Source organism: Oncorhynchus keta, chromosome 13 (genome assembly GCF_023373465.1).
Source record: "Oncorhynchus keta strain PuntledgeMale-10-30-2019 chromosome 13, Oket_V2, whole genome shotgun sequence".
Lineage (NCBI taxonomy): Eukaryota > Metazoa > Chordata > Actinopteri > Salmoniformes > Salmonidae > Oncorhynchus > Oncorhynchus keta.
In genome coordinates this window covers 12,306,880-12,326,716 of record NC_068433.1, presented here as the reverse complement: position 1 = coordinate 12,326,716, position 19,837 = coordinate 12,306,880, and the positions used below count along the sequence as shown (strand labels likewise).

The 19,837-nt window shown below is 47.0% G+C and overlaps 1 protein-coding gene across 1 annotated transcript in view; it reads right to left on the bottom strand.

Annotated features, from left to right (window-relative positions):
• The window catches only part of LOC118392692 (calcium/calmodulin-dependent protein kinase type II delta 1 chain-like), a 113,709-nt gene extending 103,797 nt beyond the window's left edge, over positions 1–9,912 (bottom strand). Inside the window, exons 1-2 of the mRNA XM_052459373.1 lie at positions 9,583–9,912; positions 6,077–6,171 (exon numbers count right to left, since the gene is read on the bottom strand). Of these exons, the coding sequence (XP_052315333.1) occupies positions 6,077–6,171; positions 9,583–9,644 (157 nt within the window). The 5' untranslated portion in view covers positions 9,645–9,912. The remainder of the gene's footprint in view (positions 1–6,076; positions 6,172–9,582) is intronic.
• Positions 9,913–19,837: the final 9,925 nt, after the last annotated feature.

Here is a 19,837-nt window from a genome sequence, read left to right as displayed (position 1 = left end):
GTGGAGGCTGTATACAGGTCAGACCAGTAGAGAGTCAATGTGGAGGCTGTTCATACAGGTCAATGAGACCAGTACAGAGTCAATGTGGAGGCTATATACAGGGAGACCAGTAGAGTCAATGTGGAGGCTATATACAGGGAGACCAGTAGAGTCAATGTGGAGGCTATATACAGGGAGACCAGTACAGAGTCAATGTGGAGGCTGTATACAGGGAGACCAGTAGAGTCAATGTGGAGGCTATATACAGGGAGACCAGTACAGAGTCAATGTGGAGGCTATATACAGGGAGACCAGTACAGAGTCAATGTGGAGGCTATATACAGGGAGACCAGTACAGAGTCAATGTGGAGGCTATATACAGGGAGACCAGTACAGAGTCAATGTGGAGGCTATATACAGGGAGACCAGTACAGAGTCAATGTGTCAATGTGCGGGGGAACCGGTGTCGAGGTAATTGAGATAATTATGTACATGCAGATAGGGTTGTTAAAGTGGCTATGCATAGATAATAACAGTAGCAGCGTGAGTCTGGGTAGCTATTTGATTAGCTGTTCAGGAATCTTATGGCTTGGGGGTAGAAGCTGTTTAGGAGCCCCTTGGACCTAGACTTGGTTCTCCGGTACCACTTGTCATGCGGTAGCAGAGAGAACAGTCTATGACGAGGGTGGCTGGAGTCATTGGTAATTTTTAGGGCCTTCCTCTGACACCACCTGGTATAGAGGTCCTGGATGGCAGGAAGCTTGGTCCCGGGAATGTACTGGGCCGTAAGCACTACCCTCTGTAGTGCCTTGTGGTCGGAGGTCGAGCAGATGCCATACCAGGTAGTGATGAAACCTGTCAGGATGCTCTCGATGGTGCAGCTGTAGAACCTTTTGAGGATCTGAGGACCCATGCCAAATCTTTTCAGTCTCCTGGGGGGAAATAGGTTGTCGTGCCCTCTTCACGACTGTCTTGGTGTGCTTGGACCATGTTAGTTTGTTGGTGATGTGGACACCAAGGAACTTCAAGCTCTCAACCTGCTCCACTACAACAAAGTCAATAAGAATGGGGGTGTGGTCGGTTCTCCTTTTCCTGTAGTCCACAATCATCTCATTTGTCTTGATCATGTTGAGAGGTTGTTGTCCTGGCACCACACAGCCAGGTCTCTGATCTCCTCCCTATAGGCTTTCTCATTATTTTCAGTGATCAGGCTTACAACTGTTGCATCATCAGCAAACTTAAATGATAGTGTTGGAGTTGTGCCTGGCTGTGTAATCATGAGTGAACAGGGAGTACAGGAGGGGACTGAGTACGCACCCGTGAGGGGCCCCCATGTTGAGGATCAGCATAGCGGATGTGTTGTTATCTACCCTCATCACCTGGGGGTGGCCCGTCAGGAAGTCTAGGATCCAGTTGCAGAGGGATGTGTTTAGTCCCAGGATCCTTAGCTTAATGATGAGATTTGAGGGCACTATGCTGTTGAACACTGAGCTGTAGTCAATGAATAGCATTCTCACATAGGTGTTCATTTTGTCCAAATGTGAAAGGGCAGTGTGGAGCGCAATAGAGACTCTTATGTTTGTTTAAGCAATTTCCCTTCGACACGCCGGCTAATAACATGTTCCGATGCACATGTGGCCAAGGCGTAGTGAGTGTGGCTTCCTGTCGTCATGTATCGCTCATGCTGTTCTGGTCTCTTCCCCCACAACTGTTCTTGTCACCGTTTGGCAGAAATGGAATGAAAATAACAAAAACCTGGACTATATTTAGCGATTTGTCGATGCGACCCAATTCAGGCTACAAATAAATATATTTGATTGATTGGGTCATTCATTGAACATTGTGCAGTCAAATATAAAAATAGCTTTGCTAAGGATCTATGAATAGTTTGCTCATTCTGATAGTTCATCACTGACAGACACCATCTCACTCGATCCAGCTCTTCCTCCTCTCCCTCGGTTTCTGTTGTTTAAATGAGATATTTTTAGCTCAGTCAGGGGGGACTGCCAATACACACACGTTCTCCTGACGTCATTCAAATCGTTACATCTTTTCATTCCTCTAGTGTTCTAGAACTGCTTGGGGAATGCTCCAGCTTAGTAAAATATCCAGTGTGCTGATTGGCTCTGTCATGTAAAGCATTGAACTTCAGACACACACTATTCCGTAAGATGAATAGTTTCCTGTAAATACAGATTTACAGGAAATAAAACAAATAAAACGAAACACTGTTTGTGACTCAACCCCCCCGTCCGTGAGTGTGAGAAGAGAGCGAGAGAGACCGAGCATAAGAGAGACCGAGGAGTGCAAGAGAGAAAAAGGAGAGAAGAGCAACAGACAGAGAAAGAAGAGAGCGAGAGATGGAGAAAAAGAGAGACACTTAAATACCTCACTGGAGGTATACATGGAACGGAGTGAGAGAAAACAAAAATCCCTCACACCTTGGGGGAACCTCACAGCACAGTGAGTGCCCCAGATCCCCATATTAGACAGAGCTTTGGGGTGATTGAGTCATCTGTATTCATGCTGGTGTGAACATTCCCAGACACCAAGGTCAGCCATATTGGTCAGGCCAGGGTGACTTGTATTTATGGTGGGCTGTGTGCGCGTGTGGAGAGGGGGTTCTCAGTCTGTCCTTAACCCGACGCTGGGCCAATTGTGCGCCGCCCTATGGGACTCCCAATCACGGCCGGTTGTGGTACAGCCTGGAATCGAACCAAGGACTGTAGTGACACCTCTAGGGCAGACGCAGTGCCTTAAACCGCTGCGCCCCTTGGGAGCCCCAATTAACCCATAATGTCTGTGTGGGTCTACACCCCTTTCATTAGCAGACAATGAGCCTGACAATGAGCCTGGTAGGATAGCCACAAGTTTATGACATTCAGTTTGCTTCAAAAACACATCCTTCCTCATCTAACCATAAAGCAAGAGGCACAAAAACCTATACATACTAAATGCTAACCAATTTATAGAAGGGGAAAGTCACCAAATGAGAGACAAGAAGAAGTGCAACAAGTCAAAAACACTCCCAAAGCCCATGCATTGACATAAGTGTGTGAGGAGATATAGGTCTGCACCTTCAACACACCTCCACACAGCGAGCCAAAAGGAGTGTGGGTTACCAGGGAGGGTCTATTCCCTAAGGAGTCCCACTATCGCACGAGACTCTGAATTTAGCCACCCGTCTATCAGAAGTCACACGACCCACTTTGGGAATCCCCAGCGCAAAGAGTAACCTTGAATGTCCGAACTGTATAACTCATTCCCTCAAACATAAAGTAAGACTGCTGTTATTAGATCAGTGCTCGTGGTGGACACACAGAAGGGGGGGGGGGGACACACACATATGGACAGACTGATTTGCTAACACATGATCTAACTAAGTCAATACAGAGATTAGATTGCTGAGGTGTTGAATAGAGGGTGGCCCAGAGAGGGTTGAGAAAGTGTATTGGTGCTTTTTTTCCCATGATTGATCCCATTCTAGGATTGGCTTGACTGATTGGCTCCACTGAGCCACGCCCGGCCCCGACCCGAGAGAAGATGAGGCAAAAAGAGCGGGGAGATAGAGGGAGTGAAATGAATTGCAGTGAACCAAAAACCAATCCACTGTCTACATTTCTGTGCTTTGATAAGGCTTTAATAAACACCCTATAGGGGTATAGATAAAGATCACCCAATTGACAACAATCTACAGGTTGGCAGAAGTATATCACCCTGCATCCCACAGCTGGGATGTAATATCACCCCGGTGTCATGGCTAAACTCCCAACCTGGCCCCATTCCATCATGGCCACCTAATAATTCCTCTCATTCCTAATTAGGAAAATCCTGTATCACTCCTCACCTCGATAGATGAGGTGGGCGTGTGGTGAGCGTCCAGGCACAAAAATGTTTGCTGTGCATTGTGGGTGCTGCACATTGCTGGTGGATGAGGTGAATTTGAGAGGTTTGGTTAAATGCAGAAGACACATTTCGGTTGAATGCATTCAGTTGTACAACTGACTGGGTATCCCCCTTTCTACTTAGTATGTTCCTCCAGTCCTACCCCTGGTATCTAACTGACACACAGACCTGGGGTTTCCCTCCTCCAAGGTCACCTTCAGCTGAGGAAGGGAGAGATCTCTCTGCTAGCACTATTCTTTCCCATCTCTCCTCCTCATCTCACCCCACTCGCTTTATCTCTTAAATTCATTCAATTTCTGTCTCTCACAAAATCTTGCACATCAACTCACTTTCCCTAACCCATCTCTCCTCCCATTCCAATTCATTTCACACCCTCTATCTCCCCGCTCTTTTTGCCTCATCTTCTCTCGGGTCGGGGCCGGGCATGGCTCAGTGGAGCCAATCAGTCAAGCCAATCCTAGAATGGGATCAATCATGGAAAAAAAAAAACACCAATACACTTTCTCAACCCTCTGGGCCACCCTCTATTCAACACCTCAGCAATCTAATCTCTCTTTACTCTCTGTACCATAAAGGGGATTGTGTAAGGAATTAGCTACAGCTTCCTCTCTCCAGCTATATTCTCTATCCAGTTATTCATGTTCTGTTCTAGACATAGCTCCTGTCTGTGATACCAGTACATTCCCTTCTTTTAGTCCTAATCACCCTTCCTGTCATTTAGTCCTAATCATCCCTCCCTCCCTCCTGTCATTTAGTCCTAATCATCCCTCCTGTCATTTAGTCCCATCCTCCCTCCCTCCCTCCTGTCATTTAGTCCTAATCATCCCTCCCTCCCTCCTGTCATTTAGTCCTAATCATCCCTCCCTCCCTCCTGTCATTTAGTCCTAATCTTCCCTCCCTCCCTCCTGTCATTTAGTCCTAATCATCCCTCCCTCCCTCCTGTCATTTAGTCCTAATCATCCCTCCCTCCTGTCATTTAGTCCTAATCATCCCTCCCTCTTGTCATTTAGTCCTAATCATCCCTCCCTCCTGTCATTTAGTCCTAATCATCCCTCCCTCCTGTCTCTTCGTCCTTACTTGTGTGTGTGTGTGTCTGTCTGTCTGTCAGCAGCCCATTAAGGTTTGTGGAGGGATAATCAGCAGCACCATACAGACAACGGGAGCCCCGGCCCACGCACCAACCCAACTCGCTCCCCACAGCTGCCTCAGAAAGGAGAGAGAGAGAATAAGGGAAAAAAAAACAGACCCAAGCTACTTCCTGGACAGGCAGTCCATTCTACAAAAGCAAGACTTTGTATAGTAGCACCAGGATATAGACCCAAAGGTCTTGAAGAATGCATTATTTCTACTACTGGCAGTATCCCTTCAGTTACCCCATAGTGACTGTGGTTGTGACACAGAAGACTACACTGTGACTCATGTCAGAAGTCAAAGCAGGTTAACCGATACCAGTATGAGAGTCATAACCTTGCTTGGTGTTTTCATCCCTCGCAAGGGGCACAGGGATATAAAATGAAAGAAGAACTGTAAAGACAGTTGGACATAACCCTGAGCGAGACTTCCCCAGACGTGGTTTGCCTTACCACATCAAACTACAGAAATGACTCATGTTCATACAGCGATGACTGTACATTGTCCACTAAAAAGTAAGCAGGAGCGAAATGTGGGGAAGTTGGAGGGCAGATCACTTGGTTAAAAAGTGCATAAAGTCCAAAAATCAAGGAAATGTTGGAGATTTTTCCTGTCATTGACTGGTAGACTTCCTCTGGGTAACGTCATTTTATCTGCTATTTACTGACAACTATGTGATAATAATGGGTGCTTCTCTACAAATGCATCACAGGAGGTTGGTGGCACCTTAATTGGGGAGGACGGGAACGTGGTAATGGCTGGAGCGGAATGGTATCAAACACATGGTTTCCATGGTTTCTATATGTTTGATACCATTCACTCAGTTCCGGACATTATTATGAGCCGTCCTCCCCTCAGCAGCCTCCTGTGAACTGCATACTAATGTAATTGCCATATTACCATGTAATGCGAAGAAAAACGCCAGGTAAAAAATTTAAAAAACTTACAACCATCACCTTTTTGTTTCTCACTGGAAACTTTTGACAGGGAGCTTTGGGTTATTCAGTCGTGTTCAACAAAAACTGCCAAGACAAGGTAAAGACATGGTAAAGACACCTACCCCGAGCAGATAGCTTCTTAGTGTTGATGATTTTGGCAGCATACTCCTGTCCACTGGAGATCCTCATACATCTTTTCACTATGGAGAAAGCTCCCCTTTAGGACACACAAAGAGGGTGATGAGTAGACGATCAAACTGACATGTTAGAACAATAGTGATGGCGTCTTTTTGTCGGCACTAATTTCGCCATGGATCGTTTTTGGAAGGTTTTTGAACAAATGCCGAAAATAAGGTCAGAGGTTAACACAGGCTTTGGAGATGTTATACATTTTGTTCCATTGAAAAACCCATTCCTTTCTCTATAGAGTTGTGAGGAGGAACCTACCGTTTCTGGAAGGGACTTCACCATACATTTTGTGGATTCATGTGCACCCAGCTATATCCTCTCCCAGATTTGTTTTCCCTGACTAAAATTGCTGGCTAGTTGAACTATGCTAATTTTTGTCCACATTGACAAACTTCACAAATACTGCACCCTCAACTTCAAAACTAATTTTGAGTTATACAATCATGTAACTAATAAATTTGCTGAAAATAAACTTAAATTATTTATTGTTTTGTTGAATAGTCATGACTGGTTCGAGCTATCTGTCGAGTCATAAGACAACAGTGGCGAATTATATAATTTCTGGGTTTTAGGACTGCAAGCTATATATGGCAGGATAGCGAGCTCTGTTAAGCGCTAGCTTGTAGTCCTAACACTCGGAAATAAGACACGTCAGGTTTGTTCAGTCATTCCTAATGAATAGGGAATGAATAGGGTTTTGGAATAAACGCCAAAAATAAGGTCAGAGGTTAACATAGGCTTAGGAGATCTCATACTTTCTGTTCTATGAGATAATATCAGTTAGTTAACATGTCCTTTATGAATTATGAAGCCTTTATGTGCTTTTTATCATTACATCAATTCTTCAACATTCACAAAAAGTGTCATTACCCAAGAAAGCAAAGGTAACTGAACTAAATGACTATCGCCCCATAACACTCACTTATGTCACCATGAAGTGCTTTGAGAGGCTAGTCAAGGATCATATCACCTCCACCTTAACGGTCACCCTAGACCCACTTCAAATGTACCTACCGCCCCAATGGGTCCACAGACGAGGCAATCGCCATCACACTGCCCTATCCATCTGGACAAGAGGAATACCTATGTACGAATGCTGTTCATGGACTATAGCCCAGCATTCTACACCATAGTACCCTCCAAGCTCATCATTAAGCTCGAGACCCTGGGTCTCAACCCCGCCCTGTGAAATTGGGTCCTGGACTTACTGACGGGCCACCCCCAGGTGGTGAAGGTAGGAAACAGCTCCACTTCACTGATCCTCAACACTGGGGCCCCACAAGGGTGCGTGCGTAGACCCCTCCTGTACTCCCTGTTCACCCATTACTGCATGGCCATGCACGCCTCCAACTCAAATCATCAAGTTTGCAGACAACAACAGTAGTAGGCTTGATTACCAACAACAAAACAGCCTACAGGGAGGAGGTGAGGGCACTCAGTGTGGTGTCAGGAAAACAACCTCTCACTCAACGTCAACAAAAGGAGACGATCGAGGACTTCAGGAAACAGCAGAGGGAACACCCCCCTATCCACATTGACGGGACAGCAGTGGAGAAGGTGGAAAGTTAAGTTCCCCAGTGTACACATCACAGACAAACTGAAATGGTCCATCCACACAAACAGTGTGGTGAAGAAGGCGCAACAGCACCTCTTCAACCTCAGGAGGCTGAAGAAATGTGCCTTGTCACCTAAAACCCTCAAACTTTTACAGATGCACAATTGAGAGCATCCTGTCGGGCTGTATGACCGCCTGGTATGGCTACTGCACCAGCCACAACCGCAAAGCTCTCCAGAGGGTGGTGCAGTCTGCACAACGAATCACCGGGGGCAAACTACCTGCCCTCCAGGACACCTACACCACCCGATGTTACAGGAAGGCCATGAAGATCATCAAGGACAACAACCACCGAGCCACTGCCTGTTCACCCCGCTACCATCCAGAAGGCGAGGTCAGTACAGGTGCATCAAAGCTGGGACCTAAAGCTGAAAAACAGCTTCTATCGCAAGGCCATCAGACTGTTAAACAGCCATCCCTAGCACATCACTGCCTACACACAGACTTGAAATCATTGGCCACTTTAATACATGGATCACTAGTCACTTTAATAATGTTTACATATGGTGCATTATTCATCTCATATGTATATACTGTATTTTATACCATCTTGCCTATGCCGCTCTGTCATTGCTCATCTATATATTCATATTCCATCCCTTTAGATGTGTGTGTATTAGATAGTTGTTGTGTAGTTGTAGAATTGTTAGATTACATGTTAGATATTGCTGCGTTGCAATAACATCTGTTAACCATGTGCATGTGACCAATACAATTATTTGAAGATTATTATTGAACAAAATGTATAAAATCTCCTTAGCCTGTGTTTGCCACAGACCTTATTTTCAGCGTTTATCCTAAAATGCCTTTTATTTTCCCCCATAGGCTTTGTCCAACGAACCATGTATTTGACCTGATGCATACAACTCCAAAGAAATAGGGATATACTGAATATATGCATCTATATTTCGTTTATTTGCGTCAATGGTGTACACAATAATTCAAGTTTTAGTAGTCAAACTCAGATGGAGATGGCTGTGAGAGGCCCATGCTCGGTGGACCACTGTGGAGAGTAGGCCTAGGCTAGAAGATGCAACCTCACGCTGGAAAAAGCACTGAAGACCGCGTTAGTGCAAGTGACCTAATTGTCCCCAACCCCGCAAAGCCGCCCGTGCTTTGCCTGGTAAAGTAGGGCAGGCAACAGTCAGTAATGTCAAGGGATTCTTCTCAGTCACCCAGGGTTAGCGCTGCTTTTAAAAACATTTAACGCGGTAACGTTTCGCTCTGCCATGCTTTAAAACCCATCACTCATATCGATGCGTTTACATTGTTGCTAAAACTATGGCATATATTATTTTGTTTATGGTTATAAATAGACCCAATAAAACCATGTCGAAATGGGCATGTGCGCTGGCCGCTTGGCAATAGCAATCAGTGGATCAATAAATCACATTTATGTCAATTTCATTTTGCTGTGAGCAAGGAATGACATCACAGCTGGGAAAACAAGTGATTTCTCCATACATTTATACACTACCATTTACGACCGCTCACCACTAGGAAATTACCGCCCCAATACAGTTGTTGTTCCACTAAAAGGGCGGTGACTTGTTAGACGAAAATGTCAAGAGCGATTGAAATACTACGTAAACATTCAGTAAAGATATCGAAACAAACGCAACGACGGTTTTGGAAAGAAAAGTTAGGAAATATACATTTTGAAGACCAAACGTACGGTTTGAATACAACGGGTACGGTTTCTGTGCACCACACACAGGTAACAGGTAATCAAGAATAACCACCCGTTTAGAGCACCAGTAGCTAAACATAATCCAATGCAGATATGTATTGGAGAGAAATAACAAAAACATTGAAAATACTTACTTTCCCAGCTCTTCGTAGAGATTAAACTCGTCGGTAAATCTGGTACAGGTTGTCAAAGCCATGGCAAACGACGCGTGCAGAGGAGAGGGAAGACTGTCTCTTTCGGTCGGGACTTTAAACCTCAGTCTCAAACGTTTCAAATTGATACTTGTCTCCTCTGAAACGATAAAACAAAATAACAGAATAAAAATTAACTGCAAATCTTCTTTTTACTTTTCCTGGTCAGTTTCCGAATCCAGGAATTGTTCTTGGCACGGAGTTCACGAGTTATCAAGGACGTCGATACTCCGGGTCGCGTTCCCCTGCGCAGAAGTTACATGAATTAACCAATGGTTGCGTGCAACATCATCGACTGTGTCATCGTCGAGCAGATGGCTATAACATATGATGTGGTTAGTTAAAGTCAAAATACCTTTCCAGACGTTGTAAGGTTTGGCATACGTCAGCAACGCCTGGGCAGAGGAACGCGTCCCTTCTATTATCTGTGCCTGCCTACACTTCGCTTTGAGTGCGATACTTTTTCTATCGAGCGCTTCCTGATTTTGAAAACGGTGGAGTACAACGCCTCCCCCTAGTTGTGACCACGGACCCTTTACAGTCAATGTCACGGACCCTCACTGTGAAGAGGCCAACATTTATCAACGACTGTAACCCAGGGATCATCAACAAAATTCAGCCGCGGGCCTATTTTTCTTGAGTGTATGGTCAGGGTTCGGAACATAATTACAAATCATTTGTAGGCTGCAAATTGGCCTCATGAAGCCCAAACGGATATAATATTGACCTAAAACAATAATTCCAGACCTTACTGCCTTCTATATGATCACATATCTCTTATGTGTGGGAATACTTTGGAACATAGTATTTCCCTAATTTAAATAACTTGGAGCTGATTTGCTGGTGTTTTGGTGTTTAATGTCGTCGTCCCCCCCATAAAAAAAATCAGAGTAGAGCACAGTAATCTGAGTAGCAGGCAAGCGGCGCATTACAATATTTTTTCAGATCACAAAACGTATAAATAAAATCAACCCTGCTGTAGCCTATAGTGCATTCGGAAAGCATTTAGACCACTTCCCCTTTGTCCACATCTTGTCACGTTACAGCCTTATTCTAAAATGGATCAAATATTTTTGTTTTCCCCCTCACCGAGCTACACACAAAAACCCATAATGCCAAAGAAACCCATTATTTTTAGAAGCTGTTGCACTTTTATTAAAAATAAAAACAGAAATACTTTATTTACATATGTATTTAGACCCTTTGCTATGAGACTCGAAATTGAGCTCAGGTGTATCCTGTTTCTATTGATCATCATTGAGATGTTTCTACAACTTCATTGGAGTCAAACTGTGGTACATTCTATTGATTGGACATGATTTGGAAAGGCACAAACCTGGCTATGCAAGGTCCCACAGTTGACAGTGCATGTCAGAGCAAAAACAAGGCATGAGGTCAAAAGAACTGTCCGTAGAGCTCCGAGACAGGATTGTGTCAAGGAATCAATCTGGGGAAGGGTACCAAAACATTGCTGCAACATTGAAGGTTCTAAGAACAGAGTGGCCTCCATCATTCTTGAATGGAAGAAGTTTGGAACCACCAAGGCTCTTCCTAGAGCTGGCCGCCCTGCAAAACTGTGCAATTAGGGGAGAAGGGCCTTGGTCAGGAAGGTGACCAAGAACCCGATGGTCACTCTGACAGAGCTCCAGAGTTCCTCTGTGGAGATGGGAGAACCTTCAAGAAAGACAACCATCTCTGCAGCACTTCACCAATCAGGCCTTTATGGTAGAGTGGCCAGACCGATGCCACTCCTCAGTAAAAGGCACATGACAGCCCACTTGAAGTTTGCCAAAAGGCACTTAAAGACTCTCAGACCATGAGAAACAAGATTCTCTGGTCTGATGAAACCAAGATTGAACTCTTTGGCCTCAACGCCAAGCATCACGTCTGGAGGAAACCTGGCACCATCCCTACGGTGAAGCATGGTGGTGGCAGCATGGTTGATGTTTCTTAGCGGCAGGGACTGGGAGACTAGTCAGACTAGTCAGGATCGAGGAAAAGATGAACGGAGCAGAGTACAAAGAGATCCTTAAAGAAAACCTGCTCCAGAGTGCTCAGGACCTCAGACTGGGGCGAAGTTTCACCTTCCAACAGGACAACGACCCTAATCACACAGCCAAGACAATGCAGGAGTGGCTTCGGGACACGTCTCTGACTGTCCTTAAGTGGCCCAGCCAGAGACCGGACTTGAACCCGATTGAACATCTCTGGAGAGACCGGAAAAAAGCTGTGCAGCAACGCTCCCCATTCAACCTGACAGAGCTTGAGAGTATCTGCAGAAAGGAATGGGAGAAACTCCCCAAAGGTGTTCCAAGCTTGTAGCGTCATACCCAAGAAGACTTGAGACTGTAATCGCTGCCGAAGGTGCTTCAACAAAGTACTGAGAAAAGGGTCTGAATACTTAAGTAAATGTGATATTTTAGTACATTTTGTCAAATAACATAGCAAAAATGTCCAAAAACCTGTTTCTGCTTTGTCATTATGGGATATTGTGTGTCGGTTGATGAGGAAAGAAACAAACAAATGTTTTTTTGTTGTTTAATTTTTACCCCTTTTTCTCCCCAATTTTGTAGTATCCAATTGTTAGTAGCTACTATCTTGTCTCATTGCTACAACTCCCGTACGGACTCGGGAGAGACGAAGGTTGAAAGTCATGTGTCCTCCGATACACAACCCAAGCAAGCCGCACTGCTTCTTAACACAGCGCGCATCCAACCCGGAAGCCAGCCGCACCAATGTGTCAGAGGAAACACCGTGCACCTGACAACCTTGGTTAGTGTGCACTGCGCCCGGCCCGCCACAGGAGTCGCCGGTGCGCGAGCCCGGACAACGCTAGGCCAATTGTGCTTCGCCCCACGGACCTCCCGGTCGCAGCCGGTTACGACAGAGCCTGGGCGCGAACCCAGAGTCTCTGGTGGCACAGCTGGTGCTGCAGTACAGCGCCCTTAACCACTGCGCCAAGAAACAAACAATTTAATCCATTTTAGAATAAGGTTGCAACCTAAAAAAAATGTGGGAAAAGTCAAGGGGTCTGAATAGGTTCCAAAGGCTGTATGTTACATATTTTTGTCTTTTTTATATATATTTGTGGGAAAAAAAGGTTTAGATTGTCCCGTCTTTCAAGATCCTTGAGCAGTAAAACAAATACATTTTCTCGCACCCTCATGGCAAAATGTGTAAAATAGCATGAGATTAGCTATAAAACTGCACATTTAACTCTCTGCCCCATGGTAATATAAAATATCCTACAAATATTTTTACAGACCTTGTAGTGGGGCCTCGCGAAACTTCAGTACACCACAGGAGACTGCTGAGGGGAAAATGGCTCATAATAATCTGTAGAACGGAGAGAGTGGAATGGCATCTACCACATGTTTAATGCATTTGATACCATTCCACTAATTCCACTCCAGCAACAATTTTAAACATCTAAACGTTTGTTGTGTGTATTAAATGAGTATTTATTGTGGTTTTATTGAATGGCTAGGGTGAGAAGACAGGAAAAGTGTGAGGAGTGCGAATCTGAAGGGCAGTTATTTATACTCGAACCCTCGTCAATTGTGATATTCTTATAGGCCGGGGTCAGTGGCACTTAGTCTGGCTAACACCTAACACTCTAAGTCCTCTTGACTTCAGAGTCTGGGATGGCTCTTTGATGTTATCAGCACAATAATGAAGGGGGCTGTGCTTTTACTGGTTGGCTCTCCTCTGTGTCTTTCCCACCCCCTTCCATTACAGTGGTTGGATTCTCAAATCCAAACGAGAGGTCTGAACCCCCGAGTGGAAAAAAAAAAAAAAACATTTGAATGAACCAATCAAACCCGTTGCACAATTTCTGAGCAAATATTGCGTTAAACAAACGGCCTCCTCTCCAGAGGAGTGTGTCACAGCTCTCCCTGAAAGGGTAGGCAACACTGTTCCCGGATTGCCACAGGTACTGTGGGATTTTGTTCCAACTAGGCACCACATCTGAGCAAATTGATCAGTTCAATGGCCTAAATTCGACACCCCTGGTCTTACTGGTAGGTTCAATCCAAAACATGAAGTGGCTGTGGCCCTCCAGGACCAAGGTTGCCTCCCCCTCCAGGACCAGGGTTGCCTCCCCCTCCAGGACCAGGGTTGCCTGCCCCTCCAGGACCAAGGTTGCCTCCCCCTCCAGGACCAAGGTTGCCTCCCCCTCCAGGACCAGGGTTGCCTGCCCCTCCAGAAGGGTGCCTGCCCCTCCAACCAAGGTTGCCAGGGTTGCCTACCCCTCCAGGACCATGGTTGCCTGCCCCTCCAGGACCAAGGTTGCCTGCCCCTCCAGGACCAAGGTTGCCTGCCCCTCCAGGACCAAGGTTGCCTGCCCCTCCAGGACCAAGGTTGCCTGCCCCTCCAGGACCAAGGTTGCCTGCCCCTCCAGGACCATGGTTGCCTGCCCCTCCAGGACCATGGTTGCCTGCCCCTCCAGGACCAAGGTTGCCTGCCCCTCCAGGACCAAGGTTGCCTGCCCCTCCAGGACCAAGGTTGCCTGCCCCTCCAGGACCAAGGTTGCCTGCCCCTCCAGGACCAAGGTTGCCTGCACCTCCAGGACCAAGGTTGCCTGCCCCCCAGGACCAAGGTTGCCTACCCCTCCAGGACCAAGGTTGCCTACCCCTCCAGGACCAAGGTTGCCTGCCCCTCCAGGACCAACGTTACCTGCCCCTCCAGGACCAACGTTACCTGCCCCTCCAGGACCAAGGTTGCCTGCACCTCCAGGACCAAGGTTGCCTGCCCCTCCAGGACCAAGGTTGCCTGCCCCTCCAGGACCAAGGTTGCCTGCCCCTCCAGGACCAACGTTACCTGCCCCTCCAGGACCAAGGTTGCCTGCCCCTCCAGGACCAAGGTTGCCTGCCCCTCCAGGACCAACGTTACCTGCCCCTCCAGGACCAAGGTTGCCTGCCCCTCCAGGACCAAGGTTGCCTGCCCCTCCAGGACCAAGGTTGCCTACCCCTCCAGGACCAAGGTTGCCTGCCCCTCCAGGACCAACGTTACCTGCCCCTCCAGGACCAAGGTTGCCTGCCCCTCCAGGACCAAGGTTACCTGCCCCTCCAGGACCAATGTTACCTACCCCTCCAGGACCAAGGTTGCCTGCCCCTCCATGACCAACGTTACCTGCCCCTCCAGGACCAAGGTTGCCTGCCCCTCCAGGACCAAGGTTGCCTGCCCCTTTGCACTAGACCAAACACATATTGTCCTGCTCTGTCAAATTGTTAGAAATAGTGTCACTTCTGTCCCATCATATGATAGAGATTATAGTCATACAGGCGACATTAGATTATTTCCCAGAATGCCATTCACATTTCTTACCATATTTCCATCAGCTCCATCAATGTCCTATATTTGGAATAACTGAGGTGTCTGTGCACTAGCCCAGTGGTTCCCACCCAGGAGTACTAGGACCCCTGGGGGTACTTGGTCTATCCACAGGGGTACTTGGTCTATCCACTGGGGGTACTTGGCCTATCCACAGGGGTACTTGAGAAGACTCATGAGACCAAATGCACATGAGGGGAACTTCAGGGATACTCCGGTGAGAGCATAATTCAGTTGGTGGTACAGTAACCAGAAAAGTTTGGGAACCATTACACTAGCCTACTGATTTCTGGACTCAGACCGCCCTCTTGTGGGAATATTATTATTATTGTATTTCACCTTTATATAACCATGTCGGCTAGTTGAGAACAAGTTCTCATTTACAACTACGACCTGGCCAAGATAAAGCAAAGCAGTTCGACACATACAACAACACAGAGTTACACATGGAGTAAACAAACACACAATCCATAAAACAGCAGAAAAATAAATCTATATACAATGTGAGCAAATGAGGTGAGAAGGGGGGTAAAGGTAAAAAAGGCCATGGTGGCGAAGTAAATACAATATAGCAAGTAAAACACTGGAATGGTAGAGTTGCAGTGGAATAATGTGCAAAGTAGAGATAGAAATAATGGGGTGCAAAGGAGAAAAATGATAAATAAATACAGTAGGGGAAGAGGTAGTTGTTTGGGCTAAATGATAGAATATAAGGATGGTGCATGCACTTTGCCCTGCCCCATGTCTCACTACTCAGTCTAGACATCACTGCTCCATTTATTGCCTGATCATGGTCATGTCCTGTGTGACCACAACTGACCGATACTGACCACATTAACTTTCATGCCCAGTGAACTGTCAGGCTATGGCCAGACTCTGACCATACGAGGAGAATGTCAGGCTATGGCCAGACTCTGACCATACGAGGAGAATGTCAGGCTATGGCCAGACTCTGACCATACGAGGAGAATGTCAGGCTATGGCCAGACTCTGACCATACGAGGAGAATGTCAGGCTATGGCCAGACTCTGACCATATTAGGAGAATGTCAGGCTATGGCCAGACTCTGACCATATGAGGAGAATGTCAGGCTATGGCCAGACTCTGACCATATGAGGAGAATATCAGGCTAGGGCCAGACTCTGACCATATGAGGAGAATGTTAGGCTATGGCCAGACTCTGACCATATGAGGAGAATGTCAGGCTATGGCCAGACCCTGACCATATGAGGAGAATGTCAGGCTATGGCCAGACTCTGACCATATGAGGAGAATGTCAGGCTATGGCCAGACTCTGACCATATGAGGAGAATGTCAGGCTATGGCCAGACTCTGACCATATGAGGAGAATGTCAGGCTATGGCCAGACTCTGACCATACAAGGATAATTTCAGGCTATGGCCAGACTCTGACCATATGAGGAGAATGTCAGGCTATGGCCATACTCTGACCATATTAGGAGAATGTCAGGCTATGGCCAGACTCTGACCATATTAGGAGAATGTCAGGCTATGGCCAGACTCTGACCATATGAGGAGAATGTCAGGCTATGGCCAGACTCTGACCATATTAGGAGAATGTCAGGCTATGGCCAGACTCTGACCATATTAGGAGAATGTCAGGCTATGGCCAGGCTCTGACCATATTAGGAGAATGTCAGGCTATGGCCAGACTCTGACCATATGAGGAGAATGTCAGGCTATGGCCAGACTCTGACCATATTAGGAGAATTTCAGGCTATGGCCAGACTGACCATATGAGGAGAATGTCAGGCTATGGCCAGACTCTGACCATATTAGGAGAATGTCAGGCTATGGCCAGACTCTGACCATATTAGGAGAATGTCAGGCTATGGCCAGACTCTGACCATATTAGGAGAATGTCAGGCTATGGCCAGACTCTGACCATATGAGGAGAATGTCAGGCTATGGCCAGACTCTGACCATATGAGGAGAATGTCAGGCTATGGCCAGACTCTGACCATATTAGGAGGAAGAGATCAGAATAATTTGTTACAGAGTAAAAAGGGAGAGTCAGTCAAACATCCTATTTATTTACATGTCTGGGGTGACTGGCAGTACATAATACCAAGGGGAGAGTGGGGTAAGTTGAGCCACCCTGTCCCTCAGTTCAACCTACCCTGTCCCTCAGTTCAACCTACCCTGTCCCTCAGTTCAACTTACCCTGTCCCTCAGTTCAACTTACCCTGTCCCTCAGTTCAACTTACCTTGTCCCTCAGTTCAACCTACCCTGTCCCTCAGTTCAACTTACCCTGTCCCTCAGTTCAACTTACCCTGTCCCTCAGTTCAACTTACCTTGTCCCACAGTTCAACTTACCCTGTCCCTCAGTTCAACTTACCCTGTCCCTCAGTTCAACTTACCCTGTCCCCCAGTTCAACTTACCTTGTCCCTCAGTTCAACCTACCCTGTCCCTCAGTTCAAACTACCCTGTCCCTCAGTTCAACTTACCCTGTCCCTCAGTTCAACTTACCCTGTCCCTCAGTTCAACTTACCTTGTCCCTCAGTTCAACCTACCCTGTCCCTCAGTTCAACCTACCCTGTCCCTCAGTTCAACTTACCCTGTCCCTCAGTTCAACTTACCCTGTCCCTCAGTTCAACCTACCCTGTCCCTCAGTTCAACTTACCCTGTCCCTCAGTTCAACTTACCCTGTCCCTCAGTTCAACTTACCCTGTCCCTCAGTTCAACTTACCCTGTCCCACAGTTCAACTTACCCTGTCCCTCAGTTCAACTTACCCTGTCCCTCAGTTCAACTTACCCTGTCCCTCAGTTCAACTTACCCTGTCCCACAGTTCAACTTACCCTGTCCCTCAGTTCAACTTACCCTGTCCCTCAGTTCAACTTACCCTGTCCCTCAGTTCAACTTACCCTGTCCCTCAGTTCAACTTACCCTGTCCCTCAGTTCAACTTACCCTGTCCCTCAGTTCAACTTACCCTGTCCCGCAGTTCAACTTACCCTGTCCCTCAGTTCAACTTACCCTGTCCCTCAGTTCAACTTACCCTGTCCCACAGTTCAACTTACCCTGTCCCTCAGTTCAACTTACCCTGTCCCTCAGTTCAACTTACCCTGTCCCTCAGTTCAACAAACCCTGTCCCTCAGTTCAACTTACCCTGTCCCACAGTTCAACTTACCCTGTCCCTCAGTTCAACTTACCCTGTCCCTCAGTTCAACTTACCCTGTCCCTCAGTTCAACTTACCCTGTCCCTCAGTTCAACCTACCCTGTCCCTCAGTTCAACTTACCCTGTCCCTCAGTTCAACCTACCCTGTCCCTCAGTTCAACTTACCCTGTCCCTCAGTTCAACTTACCCTGTCCCTCAGTTCAACTTACCCTGTCCCTCAGTTCAACTTACCCTGTCCCTCAGTTCAACTTACCCTGTCCCACAGTTCAACTTACCCTGTCCCTCAGTTCAACTTACCCTGTCCCTCAGTTCAACTTACCCTGTCCCACAGTTCAACTTACCCTGTCCCTCAGTTCAACTTACCCTGTCCCTCAGTTCAACTTACCCTGTCCCTCAGTTCAACTTACCCTGTCCCTCAGTTCAACTTACCCTGTCCCTCAGTTCAACTTACCCTGTCCCTCAGTTCAACTTACCCTGTCCCTCAGTTCAACTTACCCTGTCCCTCAGTTCAACTTACCCTGTCCCTCAGTTCAACTTACCCTGTCCCACAGTTCAACTTACCCTGTCCCTCAGTTCAACTTACCCTGTCCCTCAGTTCAACTTACCCTGTCCCTCAGTTCAACTTACCCTGTCCCACAGTTCAACTTACCCTGTCCCTCAGTTCAACTTACCCTGTCCCTCAGTTCAGCTTACCCTGTCCCTCAGTTCAACTTACCCTGTCCCTCAGTTCAACTTACCCTGTCCCTCAGTTCAACTTACCCTGTCCCTCAGTTCAACTTACCCTGTCCCTCAGTTCAACTTACCCTGTCCCTCAGTTCAACTTACCATGTCCCTCAGTTCAACTTACCCTGTCCCTCAGTTCAACTTACCCTGTCCCTCAGTTCAACTTACCCTGTCCCTCAGTTCAACTTACCCTGTCCCTCAGTTCAACTTACCCTGTCCCTCAGTTCAACTTACCCTGTCCCTCAGTTCAACTTACCCTGTCCCTCAGTTCAACTTACCCTGTCCCTCAGTTCAACTTACCCTGTCCCTCAGTTCAACTTACCCTGTCCCACAGTTCAACTTACCCTGTCCCACAGTTCAACTTACCCTGTCCCTCAGTTCAACTTACCCTGTCCCTCAGTTCAACTTACCATGTCCCTCAGTTCAACTTACCCTGTCCCTCAGTTCAACTTACCCTGTCCCACAGTTCAACTTACCCTGTCCCTCAGTTCAACTTACCCTGTCCCTCAGTTCAACTTACCCTGTCCCTCAGTTCAACTTACCCTGTCCCTCAGTTCAACCTACCCTGTCCCTCAGTTCAACCTACCCTGTCCCTCAGTTCAACTTACCCTGTCCCTCAGTTCAACTTACCCTGTCCCTCAGTTCAACTTACCTTGTCCCTCAGTTCAACCTACCCTGTCCCTCAGTTCAACCTACCCTGTCCCTCAGTTCAACTTACCCTGTCCCTCAGTTCAACTTACCCTGTCCCTCAGTTCAACCTACCCTGTCCCTCAGTTCAACTTACCCTGTCCCTCAGTTCAACTTACCCTGTCCCTCAGTTCAACTTACCCTGTCCCTCAGTTCAACTTACCCTGTCCCACAGTTCAACTTACCCTGTCCTCAGTTCAACTTACCCTGTCCCTCAGTTCAACTTACCCTGTCCCTCAGTTCAACTTACCCTGTCCCACAGTTCAACTTACCCTGTCCCTCAGTTCAACTTACCCTGTCCCTCAGTTCAACTT